Source organism: Xenopus tropicalis, chromosome 5 (genome assembly GCF_000004195.4).
Source record: "Xenopus tropicalis strain Nigerian chromosome 5, UCB_Xtro_10.0, whole genome shotgun sequence".
In the NCBI taxonomy this organism is placed as follows: Eukaryota; Metazoa; Chordata; class Amphibia; order Anura; family Pipidae; genus Xenopus; species Xenopus tropicalis.
In genome coordinates, this window is record NC_030681.2 from 15,999,886 (window position 1) to 16,021,698 (window position 21,813).

General features: G+C 39.8%; 1 protein-coding gene across 6 annotated transcripts in view; it reads left to right on the top strand.

The window, feature by feature from the left end:
* rcor3 (REST corepressor 3) overlaps window positions 1-14,206 on the top strand; it is a 32,069-nt gene extending 17,863 nt beyond the window's left edge. For 4 of the 6 annotated variants that reach the window (XM_031902054.1, XM_031902053.1, XM_004914768.4 and 1 more), the window contains 2 exons: window positions 10,033-10,274; window positions 10,619-14,206. In XM_031902054.1, coding sequence (XP_031757914.1) covers window positions 10,033-10,274; window positions 10,619-10,960 — 584 coding nt within the window. In that variant the 3' untranslated portion in view covers window positions 10,961-14,206. The remainder of the gene's footprint in view (window positions 1-10,032; window positions 10,275-10,618) is intronic. The other 2 variants (XM_004914772.4, XM_031902055.1) reach the window with 1 other exon arrangement.
* Window positions 14,207-21,813: the final 7,607 nt, after the last annotated feature.

Sequence of the window (21,813 nt, forward strand, 5' to 3'; positions counted from 1 at the left end):
TTCAGCTCAGATGTAAATCCAACTGGCCTTCAAGATGGATTTTCAGAATATTTAGGAGTCCAAAGACAAATTCCAAACGTGTTTGCCCATAAGATAGCTAAGTCAGTCAAATAGCTTGAGAACATCTGATCTTGGGAGTTGTATCTGGTGTGGAACGTACCTTTAACATCCTTGTTAGGCTAGCTAGACTCATGCTTCCTTTAAAGAAAATCTATACCCCCAGAATGAATACTAAACCAACAGATAGTTTATATTATGTTTAGTGACCTATAAATCAGTAAATATTGCCCTTTTACATCCTTTCCCTTGAGCCGCCATTTAGTGATGGGCTGTGTGCTCCCTCAGAGATCAGCTGACAGGAAGTGATGCAGCTCTAACTGTAACAGGAAGTAGAATGGGAGCAAAAGGCAGAACTCTGTCCATTCATTGGCTGATGGGGTCTAGCATGTATGTGTGCCTTGGCTTGTTTGTGTGCACTGTGAATCCTATGATCCCAGAGGGCGGCCCTTAGTATTTAAAATGGCAATTTTCTATTTAGGATTACCCAATAGCACATACTGCTAAAAAAGTATATTTTTAGGAAAATGTTTTTGTTTTTTTTAGATGAAGCAGGGTTTTTACAAATGAGCTTGTTTATCCAATATATTTTTATAGAGGATAGTTTGTCCCTTAAGTAATGAGATGATGTAACGTTATTGTTTTTTATCTTCCTTTGACCATACCTGAGGCAGGATCAATGAGCATCCAAAACATTAAGTCTTGCCAAGCCCCCATTGCCTCTCTAATTGGCTGGCCTTTTGTCCTTTCTATAAAGAACCATGGGCTAGGTGGCAGCAGAATTATTTTGTATATGTGTTACATATTGGTATTAGTTTGGCATTTCTATTCTGTATTCCCTGGTTAATTTCATAATATAGCAAGTCACTTTTTTAGTCATGATGTGTTAATAAATCAGCTTTGCAATGTTCTAATCTTTATTTTCATTATTTTACTTGCCCCGTTTATTTAGAAGAAGGTAAATGAAATTAAAAAACAACGTTCAATGTATTTTTACATTAAAACAGTATATACACATAATAACAACATAGACACTGCTAAGAAAATTAATGACTTTTTCCCAAACCCTTTCAACATTTGTATTTCAGTATTGTGTACCTTATTAAAGGAACAGTAACACCAAAAAATGAAAGTGTATAAAAGTAATTACAATATTATGTACTGTTGCCCTGCATTGCTACAACTGGTGTGTTTGCCTCAGAAAGTCTACTATAGTTTATATAAATAAGCTGCTGTGTAGCCATGGGGGCAGCCATTCAAGCTGGAAAAAAGGAGAAAAGGCACAGGTTACATAGCAGATAACTAGCAGATAAGCCCCATATAATGGGGGTTTATCTGTTATCTGCTAAGTAACCTGTGCCTTTTCTCCTTTGAATGGCTGCCCCCATGGCTACACAGCAGCTTACTTATATAAACTATAGTAGTCTTTCTGAGGCAAACACACCAGTTGTAGCAATGCAGGGCAACAGTACATTATATTGTAATTACTTTTATACACTTAAATTTTTTTGTGTTACTGTTCCTTTAAAGGACAGTGAACCCTCCACACAAAAGAATAAATCAGTGAACAGGCTCTTTGAAATCTATAAATACCTGCCGTTCCAGTTGTTTAAAGGTTAATAGTAAGGCTGCTGCATCCCTTTAGTCACTTAGGATTCCTTCTCCTCCTGTAACTCACTCGTCCCCCTCCCTTAGGAATTGATTTTAGCTCTTGGCTACTGCTGAGCATGCTCAGTTATTATAAACTCAGGTTACCAAACGCACCCTCCAGTCTAGCAGCCCATAAAGAGATGGCAATGCTGGTTTCTGTAAAAAAAACTCTGCTCTAGTTGTGCCCTCTGCTGGAAGAACATGGTTTTTTTTTTCTCCTAACCTCCTCTCCTGAACTCAGTTTAACTGTTTCAGGGCTCAATTCAAGCAGAACTTTTTTTTTTTAAGTAAGTTCTGCCTGTGTAAGCCTGCATTCTTCATTGCATGTGTTGTTTGCAGATGTAAATGTCACTGAAGATGGCTGAGAGGGGAAATGGCCAATGGGTGAAAGCTGCTATTTGTGCTGGCGAACGGAGGGGGTATATGCAGTACAAATGATGCGGTTTTGGTGGCGGAGATGTGCCCAACTGATATACATGGTTAAAAAATTTATTCTGAAAATACCTGGTAATATATCTGTCAGAATTTGAATCTCTGTACTGTTCCCAGTGTACGTTGCTGTAACATTATTCCACTGTATGGAGACATGGGAAAAAAAACGATCTGTTGTTACCACATAAACAACACACAATTTAAATGCTGATATTTAGATGTTGGGACATATGACTCAAAGGGGCACATTTACTAACCTCCGAATCCGAATTGGAAAAATTCTGATTGGAAAACGAACATTTTGCGTTTTTTTCGTATTTTTCGCGATTTTTTTCGTCACCTTTACGATTTTTCGGAAATTGTCGCGACTTTTTCGTAACCATTACGACTTTTTTCGTATTGACGCCTCCCATAGGACTCAATGGCACTCTGCAGCTCCAACCCGGCCCAAGGGAAGTCTCCCATAGGGCTCAATGGCACTCTGCAGCTCCAACCCGGCCCAAGGAAAGTCTCCCATAGGGCTCAATGGCACTCTGCAGCTCCAACCCGGCCCAAGGAAAGTCTCCCATAGGGCTCAATGGCACTCTGCAGCTCCAACCCGGCCCAAGGAAAGTCTCCCATAGGGCTCAATGGCACTCTGCAGCTCCAACCCGGCCCAAGGAAAGTCTCCCATAGGGCTCAATGGCACTCTGCAGCTCCAACCCGACCCAAGGGAAGTCTCCCATAGGGCTCAATGGCACTATGCAGCTCCAACCCGGCCCAAGGAAAGTCCCCCATAGGGCTCAATGGCACTCTGCAGCTCCAACCCGGCCCAAGGAAAGTCTCCCATAGGGCTCAATGGCACTCTGCAGCTCCAACCCGGCCCAAGGAAAGTCTCCCATAGGGCTCAATGGCACTCTGCAGCTCCAACCTGGCCCAAGGAAAGTCTCCCATAGGGCTCAATGGCACTCTGCAGCTCCAACCCGGCCCAAGGAAAGTCTCCCATAGGGCTCAATGGCACTCTGCAGCTCCAACCCGGCCCAAGGAAAGTCTCCCATAGGGCTCACTGGAACTCTGCAGCTCCAACCCGGCCCAAGGAAAGTTTCCCATAGGGCTCAATGGCACTCTGCAGCTCCAACCCGGCCCAAGGAAAGTCTCCCATAGGGCTCAATGGCACTCTGCAGCTCCAACCTGGCCCAAGGAAAGTCTCCCATAGGGCTCAATGGCACTCTGCAGCTCCAACCCGGCCCAAGGAAAGTCTCCCATAGGGCTCAATGGCACTCTGCAGCTCCAACCTGGCCCAAGGAAAGTCTCCCATAGGGCTCAATGGCACTCTGCAGCTCCAACCCGGCCCAAGGAAAGTCTCCCATAGGGCTCAATGGCACTCTGCAGCTCCAACCCGGCCCAAGGAAGGTCTCCCATAGGGCTCAATGGCACTCTGCAGCTCCAACCCGGCCCAAGGAAGGTCTCCCATAGGGCTCAATGGCACTCTGCAGCTCCAACCTGGCCCAAGGAAAGTCTCCCATAGGGCTCAATGGAACTCTGCAGCTCCAACCCGGCCCAAGGAAAGTTTCCCATAGGGCTCAATGGCACTCTGCAGCTCCAACCCGGCCCAAGGAAAGTCTCCCATAGGGCTCAATGGCACTCTGCAGCTCCAACCTGGCCCAAGGAAAGTCTCCCATAGGGCTCAATGGCACGCTGCAGCTCCAACCCGGCCCAAGGAAAGTCTCCCATAGGGCTCAATGGCACTCTGCAGCTCCAACCCGGCCCAAAGAAAGCCTCCCATAGGGCTCAATGGCACTCTGCAGCTCCAACCCCGCCCAAGGAAAGTCTCCCATAGGGCTCAATGGCACTCTGCAGCTCCAACCTGGCCCAAGGAAAGTCTCCCATAGGGCTCAATGGCACTCTGCAGCTCCAACCCCGCCCAAGGAAAGTCTCCCATAGGGCTCAATGGCACTCTGCAGCTCCAACCTGGCCCAAGGAAAGTCTCCCATAGGGCTCAATGGCACTCTGCAGCTCCAACCTGGCCCAAGGAAAGTCTCCCATAGGGCTCAATGGCACTCTGCAGCTCCAACCCGGCCCAAGGAAAGTCTCCCATAGGACTCAATGGCACCCTGCAGCTCCAACCTGGCCCAAGAAAAGTCACCATAGTGAAGCTTGAATGAATCCAAAACTTTCGTACTCGGTGCGAAAGCTGCGAAAAAGTTGCGACAATTCACGCAAATTGTAACGCTACGAAAAAGTCGCGACATTTTGCGAAACATTCGGAATGGCTACGAAAAAGTCGCGAAAATTTTGCGAAAAATCGCAAAATACCGATCATTACGAAAAAAACGCATTCGGACACCGGCGGAACGTTCGTGGGTAGGTAAATGTGCCCCATAGAGTGACTATAAAATACTGATATTATCATTTATAATTTATGCAAATGTATGTGTATATATATATATATATATATATTTATGTAGATTTATCAAAGGCTAGAGACAAAAAAACCTTTTTATTTTGTATCTTGTATTCGTTTAATTGTCTGCATGTTTATCCCAGAGTACTTCCCTGTTGTAGCACAGAATTTTCCAGAAGGGCAAATTTATGAATGGCCATCTTATAAAATTTTATTCATACATATTTAAATTATGCACATTGGCTATTCTTTTCCCAAGTTTCTCATTTTTTTTTTTTTTTTGATTTGACTAAAGGAATGGAGGTAAAATTTTTATTTTTACATAAAATTTTTTATAAAAATAGAAGCACTTAGGGGCAGATTTATGATTGAATGATCATAAAGGAAATCTCGTGGGAGTTAAGTAACTTACACAGGGTTTCAAGTTCGGCAGCTTTTAGGCCCCAAGCTTTTTCTTATTTAAGAGCCGACAACTAACAAGATTTTTCCCCCCCCCGTAACCAGCAGAAGCCTGAAGGCTCAAGCAATCGTAATCATTTGTCCCTTAGAAATGTACCGTATATACTCGAGTATAAGCCGATCCGAATATAAGCCGAGGTACCTAATTTTACCTAAGAAATCTGGAAAAACTTATTGACTCGAGTATAAGCCTAGGGTGGGAAATGCAGCAGCTATTGCTAAGTTTCAATAATCAAAATAAATACCAATAAAATTACATTAAATGAGGCATCAGTGGGGTAAATGTTTTTAAATATATATTTCAAAGAAAAACAGTAAACTAGCTCTGTAAGTGGAGAAGAGGGTCAACAAAAACAATAGGCACTGGAGGGTCTGGTTGTGGGTGGCCTAATTTGCACACAAAGGACAGAGGGTGCTAATCTGGGGGGACCCAACTCGAGTATAAGCCGAGGGTGACTTTTTCAGCGCATTTTGGGTGCTGAAAAACTAGGCTTATACTCTAGTATATACAGTATTTAAATATTTGATGTCACATTTAGCTGCAATACATATTTTCTCTAAACATTGTTCTCCAGCTTTTAGCAGTTAACCCCGAGGATAAAAATTTAGAAAAGAACAAGAAGGGAATTTCCTGACAAATCAAATTAAAATGTGAAATAAAAAAAAAAATTGTCTACCCTTTGATAAGTCTGCGCCTTTGATAAAGCGCTAGGGAATATTGATAAATATGGGGAATCTTGATTTTTTTTTTTTTTACTAGTGACTGAGCATTAAGAAAAGAGAGGACTCTTTTCTCCAACCTTTGATTACATTTGTTTCTGTTGTCGCTTTGCTTAATATGCTGTCTGATATATTTGTATGGTCAAATATTTTTTACAGGAATTTTATAATTGTAGAATTAAGGGTATAGTTCATGTTTCATAATAATGAATATTTGGTTAGCAGAAAATGTTTGCTCTGTGGCACAGAGTGGCCGATGAGGAGTCCAATTAGTCTCTTGCTCGTCTCTACTTATGTTTACAGGGGTAAATTTCTGTCTCTACATATGTTAAAAGATATGATATGAAAAGATTTCTGGCTGCTTTCAACCCAGGGGTGTGTCAGGAAATCAGTTTGATAATACTTCTTTTGGTGTCTAAGACTGGCCCATCCAGTGACTTTCTTGTCTGCTTGCCTTGAGGCAGGGAACCCCAAACCTTTTTACCTGTGAGCCACATTCAAATGTAAAAAGAGTTGGGGAGCAACACCAGCATGAAGAAAAGGTCCAGGGGTGCCGAATAAGTGCTTTTGGTAGCTTCTGTGCGGACTGGTTGCCTACAGAAGGGTCTGTTGGGTAGTACAAGTGTTTTTTATGTAACTAATCTTGCCTTCAAGCCAGGAATTCAGAAATAAACAGCTGCTTTGAGGCCACTGGGAGCAACATCCAAGGGGTTGGTGAGCAACATGTTTCTTACAAGCCACTGGTTGGGGATCACTGGCTTAAGGGGTCCACAACAATTTTCAGAGCAGAAAAACAGTGCTCTTTTCCCAGTACTAATAAAACGGAATGAATCTCTAGCATTTGCATGGGTGAGCATTTAGGCAACAGTGGTCATAACATGGTCTTACTGATATTCCATTCCAGCTACATTTAGGTTAGGGAGTAGCTAACACAGCTACATTTTAAAGGTGCAAACTTTGGAAGTATAAGGTCATCACTGCAATTTATTAACTAGGCAAAACTTTTCAAGGGTTAAACAAGGATTGTCTTTGAAATTATGCCTAAGGGCCGTGACACACAGGGAGATTGGTCGCACAACGACAAACCTCCGTTGTTGCGGGCAACTAATCTCCCCGCAATTGCATCCCACCGGCTAGAATGTAAATCTGGGATGGTGGGATGGCATACGCGGCGCCCAAAATACAGAGCTAATAGCACTCACACTTCAGATGGGGGAAACAATCTCAGTACCACAACATGGCTGCCTGCACTAGGTGCTTCCTCCCGGTACAGGCAGCCTATCACTTAGGGGAATGGGCAGTTTAAAAAAATTGTTTCCCCCCCCAAACATTAAAAAAAGCAATCGGATGGCTAAACTAGAGAATAAAAAGTTTATTTTCCATAATGTAATTTTTAAAATATGTAAACAATAAAAAATTTAAATTAGAAGGGGTTGTGACCCTTAGGGGCAGATTTATCAAAATGCGAGTTTACCACAGAAAAATTAAGTCACTTTCTGTTCATTCCTGTGGGATTTTTAGAAGTGTATTTATCATATGGTGAGCTCTAACTTTCACTCATTGATAAACAGGCCTCTAAAAATCCCTTAGGAATTAATAGAAAGTAGTTGAATTTTCCAGTGATGAGCTCTAATCTCACTTTTTGATAAATCTTCCCCTTAGTAGAGAGGAAGGTAAATTGGTTGCCGAGAACAGGGGAAAAAAGCAAAGATTCTGATTTGTAATTTTTTTTCTGTTTAAACAACTTAGGAACTAGCCAATGAAGGCTTAATTTTTAATAGGTCCAAGTATATGTACATAAAGGACCAGGACAAGATAATAAATCAGTACCCAGGGTACTGAAAGAGCTCAGCTCTGTGATAGTTAAACCGCTTTTGTTAATTTTCATGACTCTTCGAATTTACTTTTTTATTTTGTCGTACAAAAAACCTCTAAAACACTAAACAAAGAAAGATCTTCCCGTTGTAAAAGGGACATCTGCCATTGATTTCTATATGATTGTGACAGGTTTCAGATTTGTTGCATCATAAATTACAGAAAAAAACATGTTTTTTAACGGGAAAATCATATTCGTAAATGCTCCCCTTACAGTATGGAGATCCAAATTACAGAAAGATCTCTTATCTGGAAAACACCAGGTCCTAAGCAGACAAATGTAATTAGTTCTTTTATGAAGAGGTGAGGAAAAGTCTGGACATTAGGGTGACAGTGGATGTCCTACTTAAATTTTCGGCCTGGATAATATATAATACATATTTGTAATCTATCCTTCAGCTAGCTTTCTTCAAGTACAAAGAGTAGTGGTAAATGGAACATTTTTTAATTGCCCAGTGTTATCCATGGAGAACTGCAAGGGTCTGTGCTTTGTTCTTTGCTTTTTAATTTGTTTATTAATGACCTTGAGGCCGATATTGTGAGTACTGTCTTTATTTTTGCCGATGATAGTTATGCAAAACGGTAAGTTCCATTTCAGGATCTTGCTGCTTTGCATAGAGATTTTACTTAACTGGAGAACTGGGCAATACATTGGCAGATGAGGTTCAATGGTGATATATGTAAGGCTGCAATTTAGTAGAAATCACGTGAGTTTGGGGGTTTTTGTGGAAAACAAACTGCGTAACCCTAGGCAGTCACAGTGGCTACTGAGGCAAAAAAAGGGCAGATAAAAACTTAATTTTGCCTGACAAAGGCTTCACCGTGAGTATGCAGTGCAGTTTTTAGCTCCAGACCTTAAGGATATTAGAAGACATTATATACATCTCAGGGTCTTTTTCACATAGAAAAGATCAAAGAACCAGAGGCCATGCCTTTAGACTTGAGGAACACAACTTTCATTTGAAGAAGTGAAAATGGTTCTTCACAGTGAAGTTGGGGAATGCCCTGCTGGGTGATGTTGTGATGGTAGATTCTGTTTATGCTTTTAATAGAGGTTTGGATAACTTCTTGAATAAGTAGAATATCCAAGGCTATTGTGATCTTAGATAATATAGTTAGTTTAGTATATACAGTTAATATTTGTAAGTGTATAGATCTGTATAGGTCTTTATATGTGATTTAGGGCAAAGACACATGGGCTGATTAGTCGCCGTGAGTTTCTGAAAAGTAGTTGAGACTAATCAGCGGGACGCAAATGCGTGTGCGTATTGTCGCAAATTAATTAAAAGTCGCGGCAACTAATCCTTCCGTGTGTCTTCGCCCTCAGAAGGGTTGGACTTGTCTTTTTTTCAGCCCAAATTAACTGTTTAGCTATGTTTGTCTTCCGAGGGACATACAGTTAGTTGTGTGCAGGTATTTTGGATTGTCACAACCCTCATGAAGTGGTAACTTTTGCATTTTTCGTGAGACTTTTTTGACTTTTGAAATCAGTTACTATTTTAATATTTCCCCATCATTGTAGTCATTTTCTACAGGTCTACTTTCTTTTAGGTGTATAGTGTGTGTTTTGATAGTCGTGACTGTAACAAAATATCGAAAACCTCTACAAGCCTTACAGTAGAGGAGGATTGGCTATTCTAGAAATGTATGGGCAAATTCATATTTGAGTTTTTTACCACATTTTTTTAATTTGATTTTCAATCAAATGGTTGCTTTCCAAACTTGAATTTTCAAGATTTATCAATAAAAAAAAATCTTGAAATTCCAAATGAAAAAACTTGGAAGCCAAAACCAGGCCAGCTTCTATATAAGGTCATGGGAGGTGAATGGATTTTGTGGGTTTTGGGTTTTTTTTTTACATTTTTTTTCTGCAAAATAAAGCAAGCAAAGTTTCGATTTTTTTTATTTGAGAATTTTTATTTTGTCATTTGAAAGCCAGTAAATTGCCCTGTTAATAAACCTTTATATGGAATTTGATTGTGAGATGAGGCATAAAAATTAGGCCATTTGGTAGGCTGAAGACAATATATCAAAAGAACAGAAAATATAATTTTTTCAATTCTTCAATACAAAATGTACAATATAAAAAGCGAATTGATTTTAAAGGGCAGTATACACCTGTGTTCCGTTATACTGTAAGAATGAGGTTTTTAGCTGTTTGTAAGAGCCATTTTATTTTCTGAAATCATTTGCCCATTTATAGTGTGGGGGGGGGGGGGGAGTTAATCACCTATGTAGACATAGTGTGTCCATTTTTTAAAAAATTTCTAAATAAAAGTAATGTAAAATGGCACTATCCTGTATTCCTGTAGCTACATTTTTCATTATTTTTTTTGGGGGGGAGGGGAAAAGATGTGGAGCCAGTATACAGAACCTCAGAAAAAATTCTAAGCATTTTCTAACGTAAGCACAACACATCATACCACCTTTGGTGAATATTGTACTTTGCCTTCCAGGTGTCCGCAAATATGGTAAAGATTTTCAAGCTATTGCAGATGTAATTGGCAACAAGACTGTTGGTCAAGTGAAGAACTTCTTTGTAAACTACAGGCGTCGGTTTAACTTAGAGGAGGTATTGCAGGAATGGGAAGCAGAACAAGGAACCCAGGCCTCTAATGGTGATGCTTCTGCTTTAGGGGATGACACAAAAAACACTTCTCATGTGCCATCAGGAAAAAGCACTGATGAAGAAGAGGAGGTGTGTTTGTGTATCCACAGCCTTGAGCTGAGAAATTTTTTCCAATTATTGATCTCTGACTTATGTTTTGGTAGCGGAACAGGTAGTATTGAGCAGTATAAACTGTTCACGTGGTAACTTTTTTTTATTTTTTTTGTTTATTTTTGCCATGAAATTAGAGTTAATATTGCTGTTTTTAATTGCTGTGTGACAATCATGTTCTAAATATGAGAACTTTGTATACATTATTTGGACTTGCTATGTCTCGTTTAAAGTTCACTTAGTTTGTCGTAAGATATATGTTTATGCCCAAGGTTATATGCTGGTTTATAAAATGTCGACATTTTTGTATCTTTTTCTTGTAGACGCCGCCCAACCAGACAGCTCCACACACAGACCGGTCATCCCCAACGCGATCCTCTGTGCCAGCACTGGCAACTTCTGTTTCGACAGTAAATCAACCTCCACCTCTCCTCCGCCCAACACTACCGGCTGCTCCAGCTCTCCACCGGCAACCACCGCCACTTCAACAGCAGGCTCGATTTGTTCAGCCAAGGCCCACTCTTAACCAGCCACCTCCCCCATTAATCCGCCCAGCTAACTCTATGCCTCCTCGTTTAAATCCAAGACCTATAGTGACCACAAGCACTAGTCAACAGCCACCATCTTTAATTGGGATACAGACTGAACCACAACCCATGCATTAAAATTATAGGGCAAAACCCAGTTCTTTTGATTGACCATAATGTAAGTTTAAAGAAGAAACATCCGTAATTACAAGACACTTATCATAAAGCTCTTCATATTTAGACAGATTTAAACAATTTTTTGTATCTTTTCTGTATTGTACATTGCTAAAAATGTAAAGTTATATGCAGTCCACATATCCTGTAAACCAAAGTATTTTTGTTTTCTTTCTAATGATATCCATTTATTGTATTTGTTGAAGGTTTTTCATTATATTTAAAAGCACTTAATACACTGACGGCATTTACTCTTAATAAAACCCCCAGGCGATTTCCCAGTTTTATTTGTGATAGATTTTTGTATATTGTATTTATGCATTTTTTATAAGTTAAATGAGGAACTTTTTTGGCTTAACCTAGTGTTGTTGAAACTTTTTTTTAATCAGCCATCAGAAATAATGACAATTGTTACAACATTATTCTCAGTATTTTATTTTTGTATGCCTCTTTACAAATATTGTATATGTGAAAGATTGTAATATCCGTGTTGTGTTTCTCTTTATGTACTTATCTATGTTCCGATCTAGAGAGGTTTCCGAACTAAAGAACTCAGTATCCTTTTCTGTTTCTGTGGAAAAGTTTTCTAGTCCCCGCCCCCTTATTTCTGTAACCATGGATTTTGCTCTCACGGACTGGAATGGGGCGATTACTAGATATTCAGGAAGTACGACAGTGATTTATTTTGTATATAATGTAGGTGTTTGTATGTTTACAGCCCCGATATATTTGAAATATTTACTGTACTCTGAGGCCGATTTATCAAAATCTAACTTTCAAGTTTTATTAAAAACTTTCCAAAAATTTCCAAAGCTCTGTTGCATAAAAACTCCAATGCAGTTTTTGAGTTTTTTTGCACAATGGGATGGCTACTGCCTGGTGCTAATGACTAAGCCACAAATACCCCCGAGTGAGGTCAATCTAGAACATGTGAGTCACCTTCCACAATCTGATCTGGTCCCTAGCGAATAATGTTCTAGTTCTGTACAGATCTGTCTTAGGGTTTGGGGGGGGGTCTCTCCCTACTATACCTGCAATTCTTGAGGTATAAATCTTCAGAAAAGTGAATTTAAATTTATGAAAAATTGCCATGTTATGTCAATGTTATGAATTTGCCACAAAAAAAAACGTAAATTGCAGTGAAAAGTCGAGGTTAAATGTTGCTAAATCTGCCCCTTAAGATTACGCCTTCCAAAAAGTAGCACAATTGGGTTGTACCCCTCTCTATGAAGTGGTACACTGTAAAAAAAAAACAAAAACAACATATTGATACTCTGTAGGCTACTGCCACTTTGGGTGGAACGTAAATGCTGAACAAGATTTTTGTAAGTGCAACTGATTCAAGAAGATTAAATAACACAGTCGTTTGTCTGTTATAATACTGAGGCCACTACCCAAGTAACTTATCAGTCCATGGCAGGGATCCCTAACCTTTTTGTGATTGGCTATTTGGTAGCCCCATGTGGTCTGCTGACCTGAAGGAGGCTAAATTGGAGTAAACGTGTGTCTCTCAGCTTCCAAAACTTGTCTCCAAGCCAGAAATGTAAAAATGGCACCTACGTTGAAGCCACTGGGAGCAACATCAACCAACGAACCCCTGGTTGGGGATCACTGCTCTACAGCTTTGCAAGTCATTTTGTCACACACAGAAGGCATCCAAGAAGAAGCCATCCAGAACATTAGTAATAATTATGAGAAGTTTGCCCTTCGATCATCTCAGGCTAAAGCTGCTGCCCCATTTGCCCATGATCATTCTGGTTTGATTATTTAAGTGCACTTCTATGCTAAATGTTCAGCTGGAGGAGTTTAGCTTTCCCTGTGTAACAGATCCATACACCCTAAAGCCAACTGCTATGGAGACTGCATCTACATTTTTAATATCCAGTATATATTTCCCTTAGAAAAAATATATTGGACTTCTTTAGGCATATTCTTCCAACAGGCTAAGCCTTAAATGTAGCAAGGTAAAAATAGTATTTTTCAATTAGGCGGTTTAACATCTGAATCCCAGCGCATCAAACGTTGAAAAGTTGTCAATTTTAATATTCGTTGAAACTCCTCTTTCTAGCATAAGTAAGGCAATTCTGGAGAAGATATGAATCCCTTGAGCAATCCGTATAAGAAGAGGTGTGGTTTTTTTTTGTTTTTCTTTCAATTTTGGGATTGTATTCAGGAAAATTCTGTGACGTTTCAAATTTTTTTTTCAAATTAACATTTTTTTTTTTTTTTTATCAAGTTTTGATATTTTGTCTTTTGCCCTCCCACAATGACATTTGTGTAGCTTTGAACTTAAGGTGGCCATACATGGGCTCATTCTAGCTGCTGATATTGGTCCCTTAGACCGATTCGGCAGCTTATTGGCCCGTGTATGGGGCACTAACCACCGGCCTGCCCGACCGACATCTGGCCTGAAATCAGGCAGATCTTACTCGGACAGGTTTGATTTTTCCGTCGGATCGAGAACCTCATGAGCTCATTGATATGGTCCCCGAACAGACGGGCGCCCATACCCACCATTTTAATTCAATTTATGGGCCCCAGGGCCAGACAACTGAATTATCCTGATATCGCCAACCCGTAGGTGGGGATATCGGGAGAAGATCCGCTTGCTTGGCGACCTTGCCAAGTGAGTGAATCTTAGTGTGTATGGCCACCTTAAGTTAATTCAAATTTCGAGGAAAGAAATAGGCACCTAATGGCCTCTATCTTGAGCGTTGATCCATGCATTGCTGTTGTTTTGGCATTAAAGGATTTTAATCTGACACACAGAAAATGTAAATATGCTTTCTCTAAAATGAAATGCCTTATGAAGTTCTTCAGCCTCTGCAGATTTTATGGACTAATGTAGATAATGTGAACAGTATTTATGTCCTTCATTATTTAAATGTGTGTGTATGTAATTTAACATTTTCCCATTAAATACTGAAATGGTGGCGTAACAATGAGAAGAGCACTGTAAACTTATTTGGTGTGTTGAACTGTAATTTGCCTTGTCATGTGTCCTGTAATTTGCAACGTTGCTGTAGATCGAGCAGGGTCGTTAAAGAAATAGCCGGGGTTCCATGAGATGACAGAGTAGAACTTTCAACGAATATATAATATTTCTGTACTTGCAAACTGTGTAAATACTGGTTGTATGTCTCTGTGTTTTTCTTTTTATTATGGTGAAGTGCTCGGTGCTTTGATCATAGGATTAAAGTTTTAAATAAGCTTGTCTGTTGTGGTCTGTATCACACTTTTCCCAGTCCTTGAGCAATTTGGATATATGCATGGTTCATACAGCTAAAATTATTTTTTTTTAGTTAAAAAAAATAAAATAAATGCCCAATTAAAGCTTGACTTTAATAAGTGGACAGTACAGGTATAGGATCCCGTATCTGAAAACCCATTATCCAGAAAGTTCCGAATTACGGAACGCACGTCTCCCATAGACTCAATTTTAATCAAATAATTCTAATTTTTAAAAATGATTTTCTTTTTCTCTGTAATAATAAAACAGTACCTGTACTTGATCCCAACTAAGATATAATTACCCCTTATTGGGGCAGAACAGCCCTATTGGGTTTATTTCATGGTTAAATGATTCCCTTTTCTCTGTAATAATAAAACAGTACCTGTACTTGATCCCAACTAAGATATAATTACCCCTTATTGGGGGCAGAACAGTCCTATTGGGTTTATTTAATGGTTAAATGATTCCCTTTTCTCTGTAATAATAAAACAGTACCTGTACTTGATCCCAACTAAGATATAATTACCCCTTATTGGGGGCAGAACAGCCCTATTGGGTTTATTTCATGGTTAAATGATTCCCTTTTCTCTGTAATAATAAAACAGTACCTGTACTTGATCCCAACTAAGATATAATTACCCCTTATTGGGGGCAGAACAGCCCTATTGGGTTTATTTCATGGTTAAATGATTCCCTTTTCTCTGTAATAATAAAACAGTACCTGTATTTGATCCCAAATAAGATATAATTAATCCTTATTGGAGGCAAAACAAGCCTATTGATTTTATTTTTAAATGATTTTTAGTAGACTTAAGTTATGGAGATCCAAATAACAGAAAGATCCCTTATCCGGAAAACCCCAGGTCCCGAGCATTCTGGATAATAGATCCCATACCTGTAGTAGTTAAACTAATGTAAATGTAAATTCTTGAAGCCATTGGTATTACCCTCAGCTGTTCTAGAGTGTAAATGTTCAAAACAGTGGAATCACCACATTTTATTTTTTAATAGAAATTGATACTTTTGTTTTTTACATTATTTATAAGAATCCTCCATTTGCATCATTTCCAACTTGGCAGACCTTTGGCATTCTAGGGCTTTTCTCAGAGCTCTGTAGGGTTAAAGTCTGGTGATTGAGCCAGCCCATGCTTCAGACTGCCTTTTTCTTGCCCTAATAAACTTGCATAGCTTAGAAGTTGCAACAACCATAGGAAGGCATGACGTAAAAAAAATATATACACATATACGGAGAGAGAGAGAGTAGGGTTTATTTTTCAACTTTGACCTCACAATGGTCATATACTACTTGCTTCTATATCAAATAATATTATTTTGGTCATTTTCATTGTACTAGCAACTCCTGTAGGTTTTGGAGAAAGATTCCTATGACACATAGGACACATCAATGGCAAAGCCTTCAGTAGAGACAGCAAAGGAACACTGGTGTCTTCCAGTGACTGGTCCAGTATAACAAGTGTCTATTAGTTTTCCCTTTACAACTTTGTCAGCACTAACTGGGTATAGTCCCACCCCATCTGCTCCCATCAGAAGGACCCTCCCCAAAGCTTTAAAAGTCCAACCCCATCTTTTTGCACCTTTGCTTCTGCTCCCATTGGAAGCTAAGAGAACACATTTGGTCGGCCATCGATGAGTCCTAGGGACATGGATTTTTTTCCTGGGGTTCTTTTGCCCCCCCCACCCCCCGGCACAGTACCTAGTGCTTTAAACTTTTCATATTCTGGATCAGGTAGGGAACTGTGATTCTATAGCTAATTTTACTTGTTTGTCTGTGATCCATGTGCCATTCCAACCTGCTAACCGTGTGTCCAGTGGCATGTCCCCCCAACTGTATGCCTTACCAGCCTATCTCTACTGTGTCTGATAGCATGTGGGTATGTGGTCCCTACAGCCCTCATTATTATTACATATGGGAGAGGGAGGTGGCAGTTAGCTTCCATTTAGCTATTGGTCTTTACTTAAGTAAGGAATAGATAGTTATGGCTTGTGCCTTATGGGCTTGTCCCTGAGGAAGAGCACAGTTTGGTGCTCGAAACGTCGCATTTTTTTCAATAAACCTTTTTTGTTTTTTCATAAAGTCCCTATGTGTGCGGTACTCTGTCTATTGAATTTTTTGACCAGCACCGAGGGCATTTGTTTTGCCTGAAGGGTGTGCTCCTTTCTGTTTCTGTATATGTATATATATATATATATATATATATATATATATATATATATATATATATATATTGAAAGACATTAGGATTCAGAGCTGCTGCCACCCTCACAAGTCTTTCCCAAGGTTGAGTTATTAAAAAAAGGACAAAAATGATCTTCTGATTCATAGGAAATGTACAAATCGTAGTGTTGCTACGATTTCCAGAAGTCGCCCGAAGTTGCCTTGAGATGAAACTTTGTGCGATTTCCGGAAATCGTAGCGACGCATATGCCATCCCACCAGTGATTTACCTTCTTGCCGGTGGGATGGCATTGCAGGGAGATTAGTCGCCCACAGCAACGAAGATTTGTCGCGGGGCGACTAATCTCCCTGTCTGTCACTGCCCTTAAGGGTGAAGACACACCCAGAGCTACTAGTAGCAGCTACTTGTCGTGGCTACTAAAATAGACAATACTGATCATTTACTGATAATTGTTTCTAAGTGTGTTTTAGCAGAGGCAATTCTCATTGTCTATGGCAAGGTATTTGGGGTTCTGGGGGTTAGTAGCCATGAAAAAGTAGCTGCTACTAGTAGCTCAGTGTGTCTTCACCCTAAAGGTCCCCATACACATGAAGATTCACTCGCTTGGCGAGATCGCCAAGCGAGCGGATATTCACCTGATATCCACACCTATTAGTGGGCGATATCGGGGAAACGTGTAGGCTAATTATAACGGTCCCCGATCCGACTAGATTTTCTAACCTGCCCGATCAAGATCTCGATTTCAGGCCAGATATCGGTCAGGCAGGCCCATCGTAGTGCCCATACACGGCCCCGATTAGCTGCCGAATCGGTCTAAGGGAACAATATCAGCAGCTAGAATCGGCCCGTGTATGGGCACCTTTAGGCTTTAGGCTCTTCTCACCATAAATGTATATGAAGGCACTGACCTACTAGTGTCCCACACGCTGGATGGGGACTTCTCTCCAATAAAATGACATTGTCCCCGTATCTCAAGCACAAGACAAGGTGCACCCCTCCCTGATTGATCCCAACATACCTTCTATAGATACGCTGGTAACTAGGCATTTTAATAATTAATATTGGAGACAGACATCACCGGTGCTGTTGCCAATAGCAATAACTATCAGCAATTAGATTTGTATGGTCACACACAAGTTGGAAAACAAAAGCAGAGCTCTGATTGGTTGCTGTGAGCAACATCACCGGTGATGTTTGTCTCCAGTGTTAATAAGTAACCCCCATGTGTCACAGCTAAAATTGTGTGTATTAGGCATGGTCAAACAGCCAATGAGAGTGAGCGACAGAAGGTGAAGCTAAATGGATCAGATTGTTAGATAGACATTAACAGAAAAGTTTAAACAAGCAGATGAATTTGAACTGTTTCTTTTAATCATTTACAGATAAATCGTAACTTCTCCTGCCATTCCTCCTCCGCTAATTCCAGGTATTGAATAAAAGTCACGTAAGGTCGCAGAAGACTAGTGAGTATTTAGAGCACTATAAATGTATTAAGTGATGCATCATCGAAACATATGTGTGTTTTGGCTGCTCCAGTGGAACTTCTATGGACTTCTGGCCATTTTACTTGCTATAGGATTGTCACGATAGTTAATGGAACCCCCGTTGCCTATTAAAACTGTATTGGTGCCAGGAACAGTTCCAACCTTATCAAAAAGGAGGATTAGTAGAACTTAGTTCTACCTGGTTTTTATGTAACTGAAGGAGTCACCTGATGCTGCCTGTGCTAATGATACCCACCCACCAAAACCCCTACCTTGAAAACCAAAGCCTATATGTAGGTCCCTACATTCAACTCAGTTTGAGCTACAAACTACTAGGAATTCTCATTTGGTAGGGATGTTCCCTTTACTATATCACTACATGATTAAAACCACAGGCTGACTAATGTTAAACGTGTTTTCGTATCAGCAATCATTACACCCTGTTATCTCTGAACCTGAAAAAGTCTGAAGCAGCAATAGGTAAATATTCTATATAGTTTATGATGTACATCGGTGTAGATGTATTTATTCATTTCACAATTGTGAACCTTTGACCTTTTTTACTTCCTATCAACTTGGCCCGAATTCGGTGAGTGTACTTTTTGCCAATTATGTTCATGAAAATCTATGGTTTTTCTCTTGAGGTAAACAGGGCTCACAGGGTAATTGAAGCTACTCCATGTTTGGTCCTTGCGAGGTAGATAATTATATTACCAGTATACAACCCCTGCCTAAATCCTTTTTTGTGACTCATTTGTTAGAAGGAGTCCATTATGATTTGCACTGGAAATCTAATTATCTGCCTAACAAGGAACAAACATGGAGTAGCTTCAGTTTCCCTATTTGACCTGTTTAGAAAAACATTGATTTTCATGAACAAAACAATATGCAAAAAGAATGAAGTGTAAGAATGAGTGTAAAATATAGACAAGTTTACTGAGCGTAACTCAAGGAATATTGTGACTCATGGTAAATGTAAAGTACAGGTATAGGACCCATTATCCAGAATGCTCAGGACCAAGGGTATTCCGGATAAGGGGTCTTTCCGTAATTTGGATCTCCATACCTTAGGTCTACTAAAAAATTTATAAAACATTAATTAAACCCAATAGGATTGTTTTGCACCCAATAAGGGGTAATTATATCTTAGTTGGGATCAAGTACAGGTACTGTTTTATTATTACAGAGAAAAGGGAATCATTTAACCATTAAATAAACCCAATAGGGCTGTTCTGCCCCCAATAAGGGGTAATTATATCTTAGTTGGGATCAAGTACAGGTACTGTTTTATTATTACAGAGAAAAGGGAATCATTTAACCATTAAATAAACCCAATAGGGCTGTTCTGCCCCCAATAAGGGGTAATTATATCTTAGTTGGGATCAAGTACAGGTACTGTTTTATTATTACAGAGAAAAGGGAATCATTTAACCATTAAATAAACCCAATAGGGCTGTTCTGCCCCCAATAAGGGGTAATTATATCTTAGTTGGGATCAAGTACAGGTACTGTTTTATTATTACAGAGAAAAGGGAATCATTTAACCATGAAATAAACCCAATAGGGCTGTTCTGCCCCAATAAGGGGTAATTATATCTTAGTTGGGATCAAGTACAGGTACTGTTTTATTATTACAGAGAAAAGGGAATCATTTAACCATGAAATAAACCCAATAGGGCTGTTCTGCCCCCAATAAGGGGTAATTATATCTTAGTTGGGATCAAGTACAGGTACTGTTTTATTATTACAGAGAAAAGGGAATCATTTAACCATTAAATAAACCCAATAGGATCGTTCTTCCCCCAATAAGGGGTAATTATATCTTAGTTGGGATCAATTACAATTTACTGTTGTATTACTACAGAGAAAAAGCAAATCAGTTTTAAAATTTGGAATTATTTGATTAAAATGGAGTCTATGGCAGACGGGCTTTCCGTAATTCAGAGCTTTCTGGATAATGGGATTCCGGATAAGGAATCCCATACCTGTACTATACTGCCCATTTAATGGATTAGTTACTATTTCTACACAAACCCTAGCACCACTATTGTTTTCTAACTGGTGTGCCCCCTGCCTCCCTCCCCAGCTCACCCCTTGCTAACCTGTGTCGCTCTCTAGCGCGGCTGCAAGTTGAACAGCTTCCTGAATGAGGGGCCACTGGGGGGGCAGAACAAAGTTCTAATAGGCTGGAGAACAAATGCAAACAGTGCCCCAACCTATGAGAACATTATTCTGTCCCCACGTGTGCCGCCATTCAGGAAGCTGTTCAACTTCCAGCCACGCTGGAGACTGACAAGGGTTAGTAAGGGGTGAGCTGGTCGGGGGGCAGGGGGGGCACATCAGTTAGAAAGGAAAAGCAGCGCTAGGTGCTAGGCATAGTGACAAGTTTCTGTGAAAATTGGAACCCAAAAATAAAATTGTGCCTAAGAACAATTAAAGAACAGAAAATGGACACACAGATAGTGCTTTGAAGAGTCAATTACATTTACAAAAAAGGTTAAAACCACTGAACATTTGTAATGTGAACTTACAAATGTCTGTCAGTAGTTAAAATGTTATTTTTGGGTTGTCACCTCTATTCAACAGTGAAACCTGGGGGGGTTGTGGCCATGTTTAAGACTACTCCCCGTATATCAAATCACCACTATAACAGATTATTAAAGCAATGAAACAAGCGGGACTTTCACACCGAGTAACCTTGAACTTGTTGTTTTATTACCCTCGTTATAAAGTTTAACAATTAACCACTAACTGCTGTCAGGGAAAGTGAAGCCGAACCTCTCTTATTGCTGCCAAGTGATGCAAGAGCCTATGAAGTTATGATTCTTCTACTTGGTTTGAAGGAACAATTAGAACCTAATCTATACATTGCCAAATTACAACTTGAACTAATACATATTCAGCTACTTTTGATGTTACAGAAATGAAATTCTATTTTTGGGGAAATTTAGAGTCTGTGCAGACTTGCCCTTGCCTTTAATGGTGGGTATGAGAGACCCCCTTAGGTATCTATGTATGAGGCATTTGATTGGAGAGCTCTACAAAGCAAAATACATACCGCAGCTCAGAGGTAAATGAGTATTTTGCCAAGTTTAATGGAAAACCCCAAACAATGTAGGTCTCTATAAAAATATATTACATTAAGCAGCTCATATGTAAAACTCGGCTTCATCTAAATAAACCATTTCTATAAAAATATATACCTTTTAGTAGTATGTGCTATTGGGTAATCGTAAATAGAAAACTGACACTTTAAGTATTAAGGGTGCCCCCCAAGTGATTTTCACGTTATTTGTCCTTTAAAGGGACCACTAGCCCTAGAGATCTGCGGAAAAGTTTTACTAAGCAATATGTTTCTGGAGTACAACTAGGGTTGCCATCTGTCTGGTATTGACCCAGACAGCCAGGTTTTCGGAAGGGCTGTCTGGGTCAAAACTCACTCACTAACATTGACGCGGAGATCGGGCAATCACTGATCGCTGCGTCATAGCCCCACCCCCATGATGGCACGCCCCTGCCTCTTCCCTGTCCCGTGACGTCATGGCCCCACCTCTTCTTTGAGGAATTACTCTCTGCTGGAGAAGGGCTGGCCTGGTCTATTTCTCACTAAGATAGTAATAATGACAAATCTGGGCACTTTTATGCATTTTACATACACCCCTCAATTCATCAGCCGTTATGTTAAAGGGCCAGAAAATAAACCTAAAATGACAGAAAATAAATAGAAATAAATACTATACCTGATCCTGAAGATCATTTCTACACACAAGATACACATATCATTATTTCTTTCTTTCCTTTTCTCCCCTATGTGTACAGCACTGTGGGATATGTTGGCACTTTATAAATATGTTTCATAATAATAATAACAACACCAGGAGATTGATATTGGGCAGTGTTTCT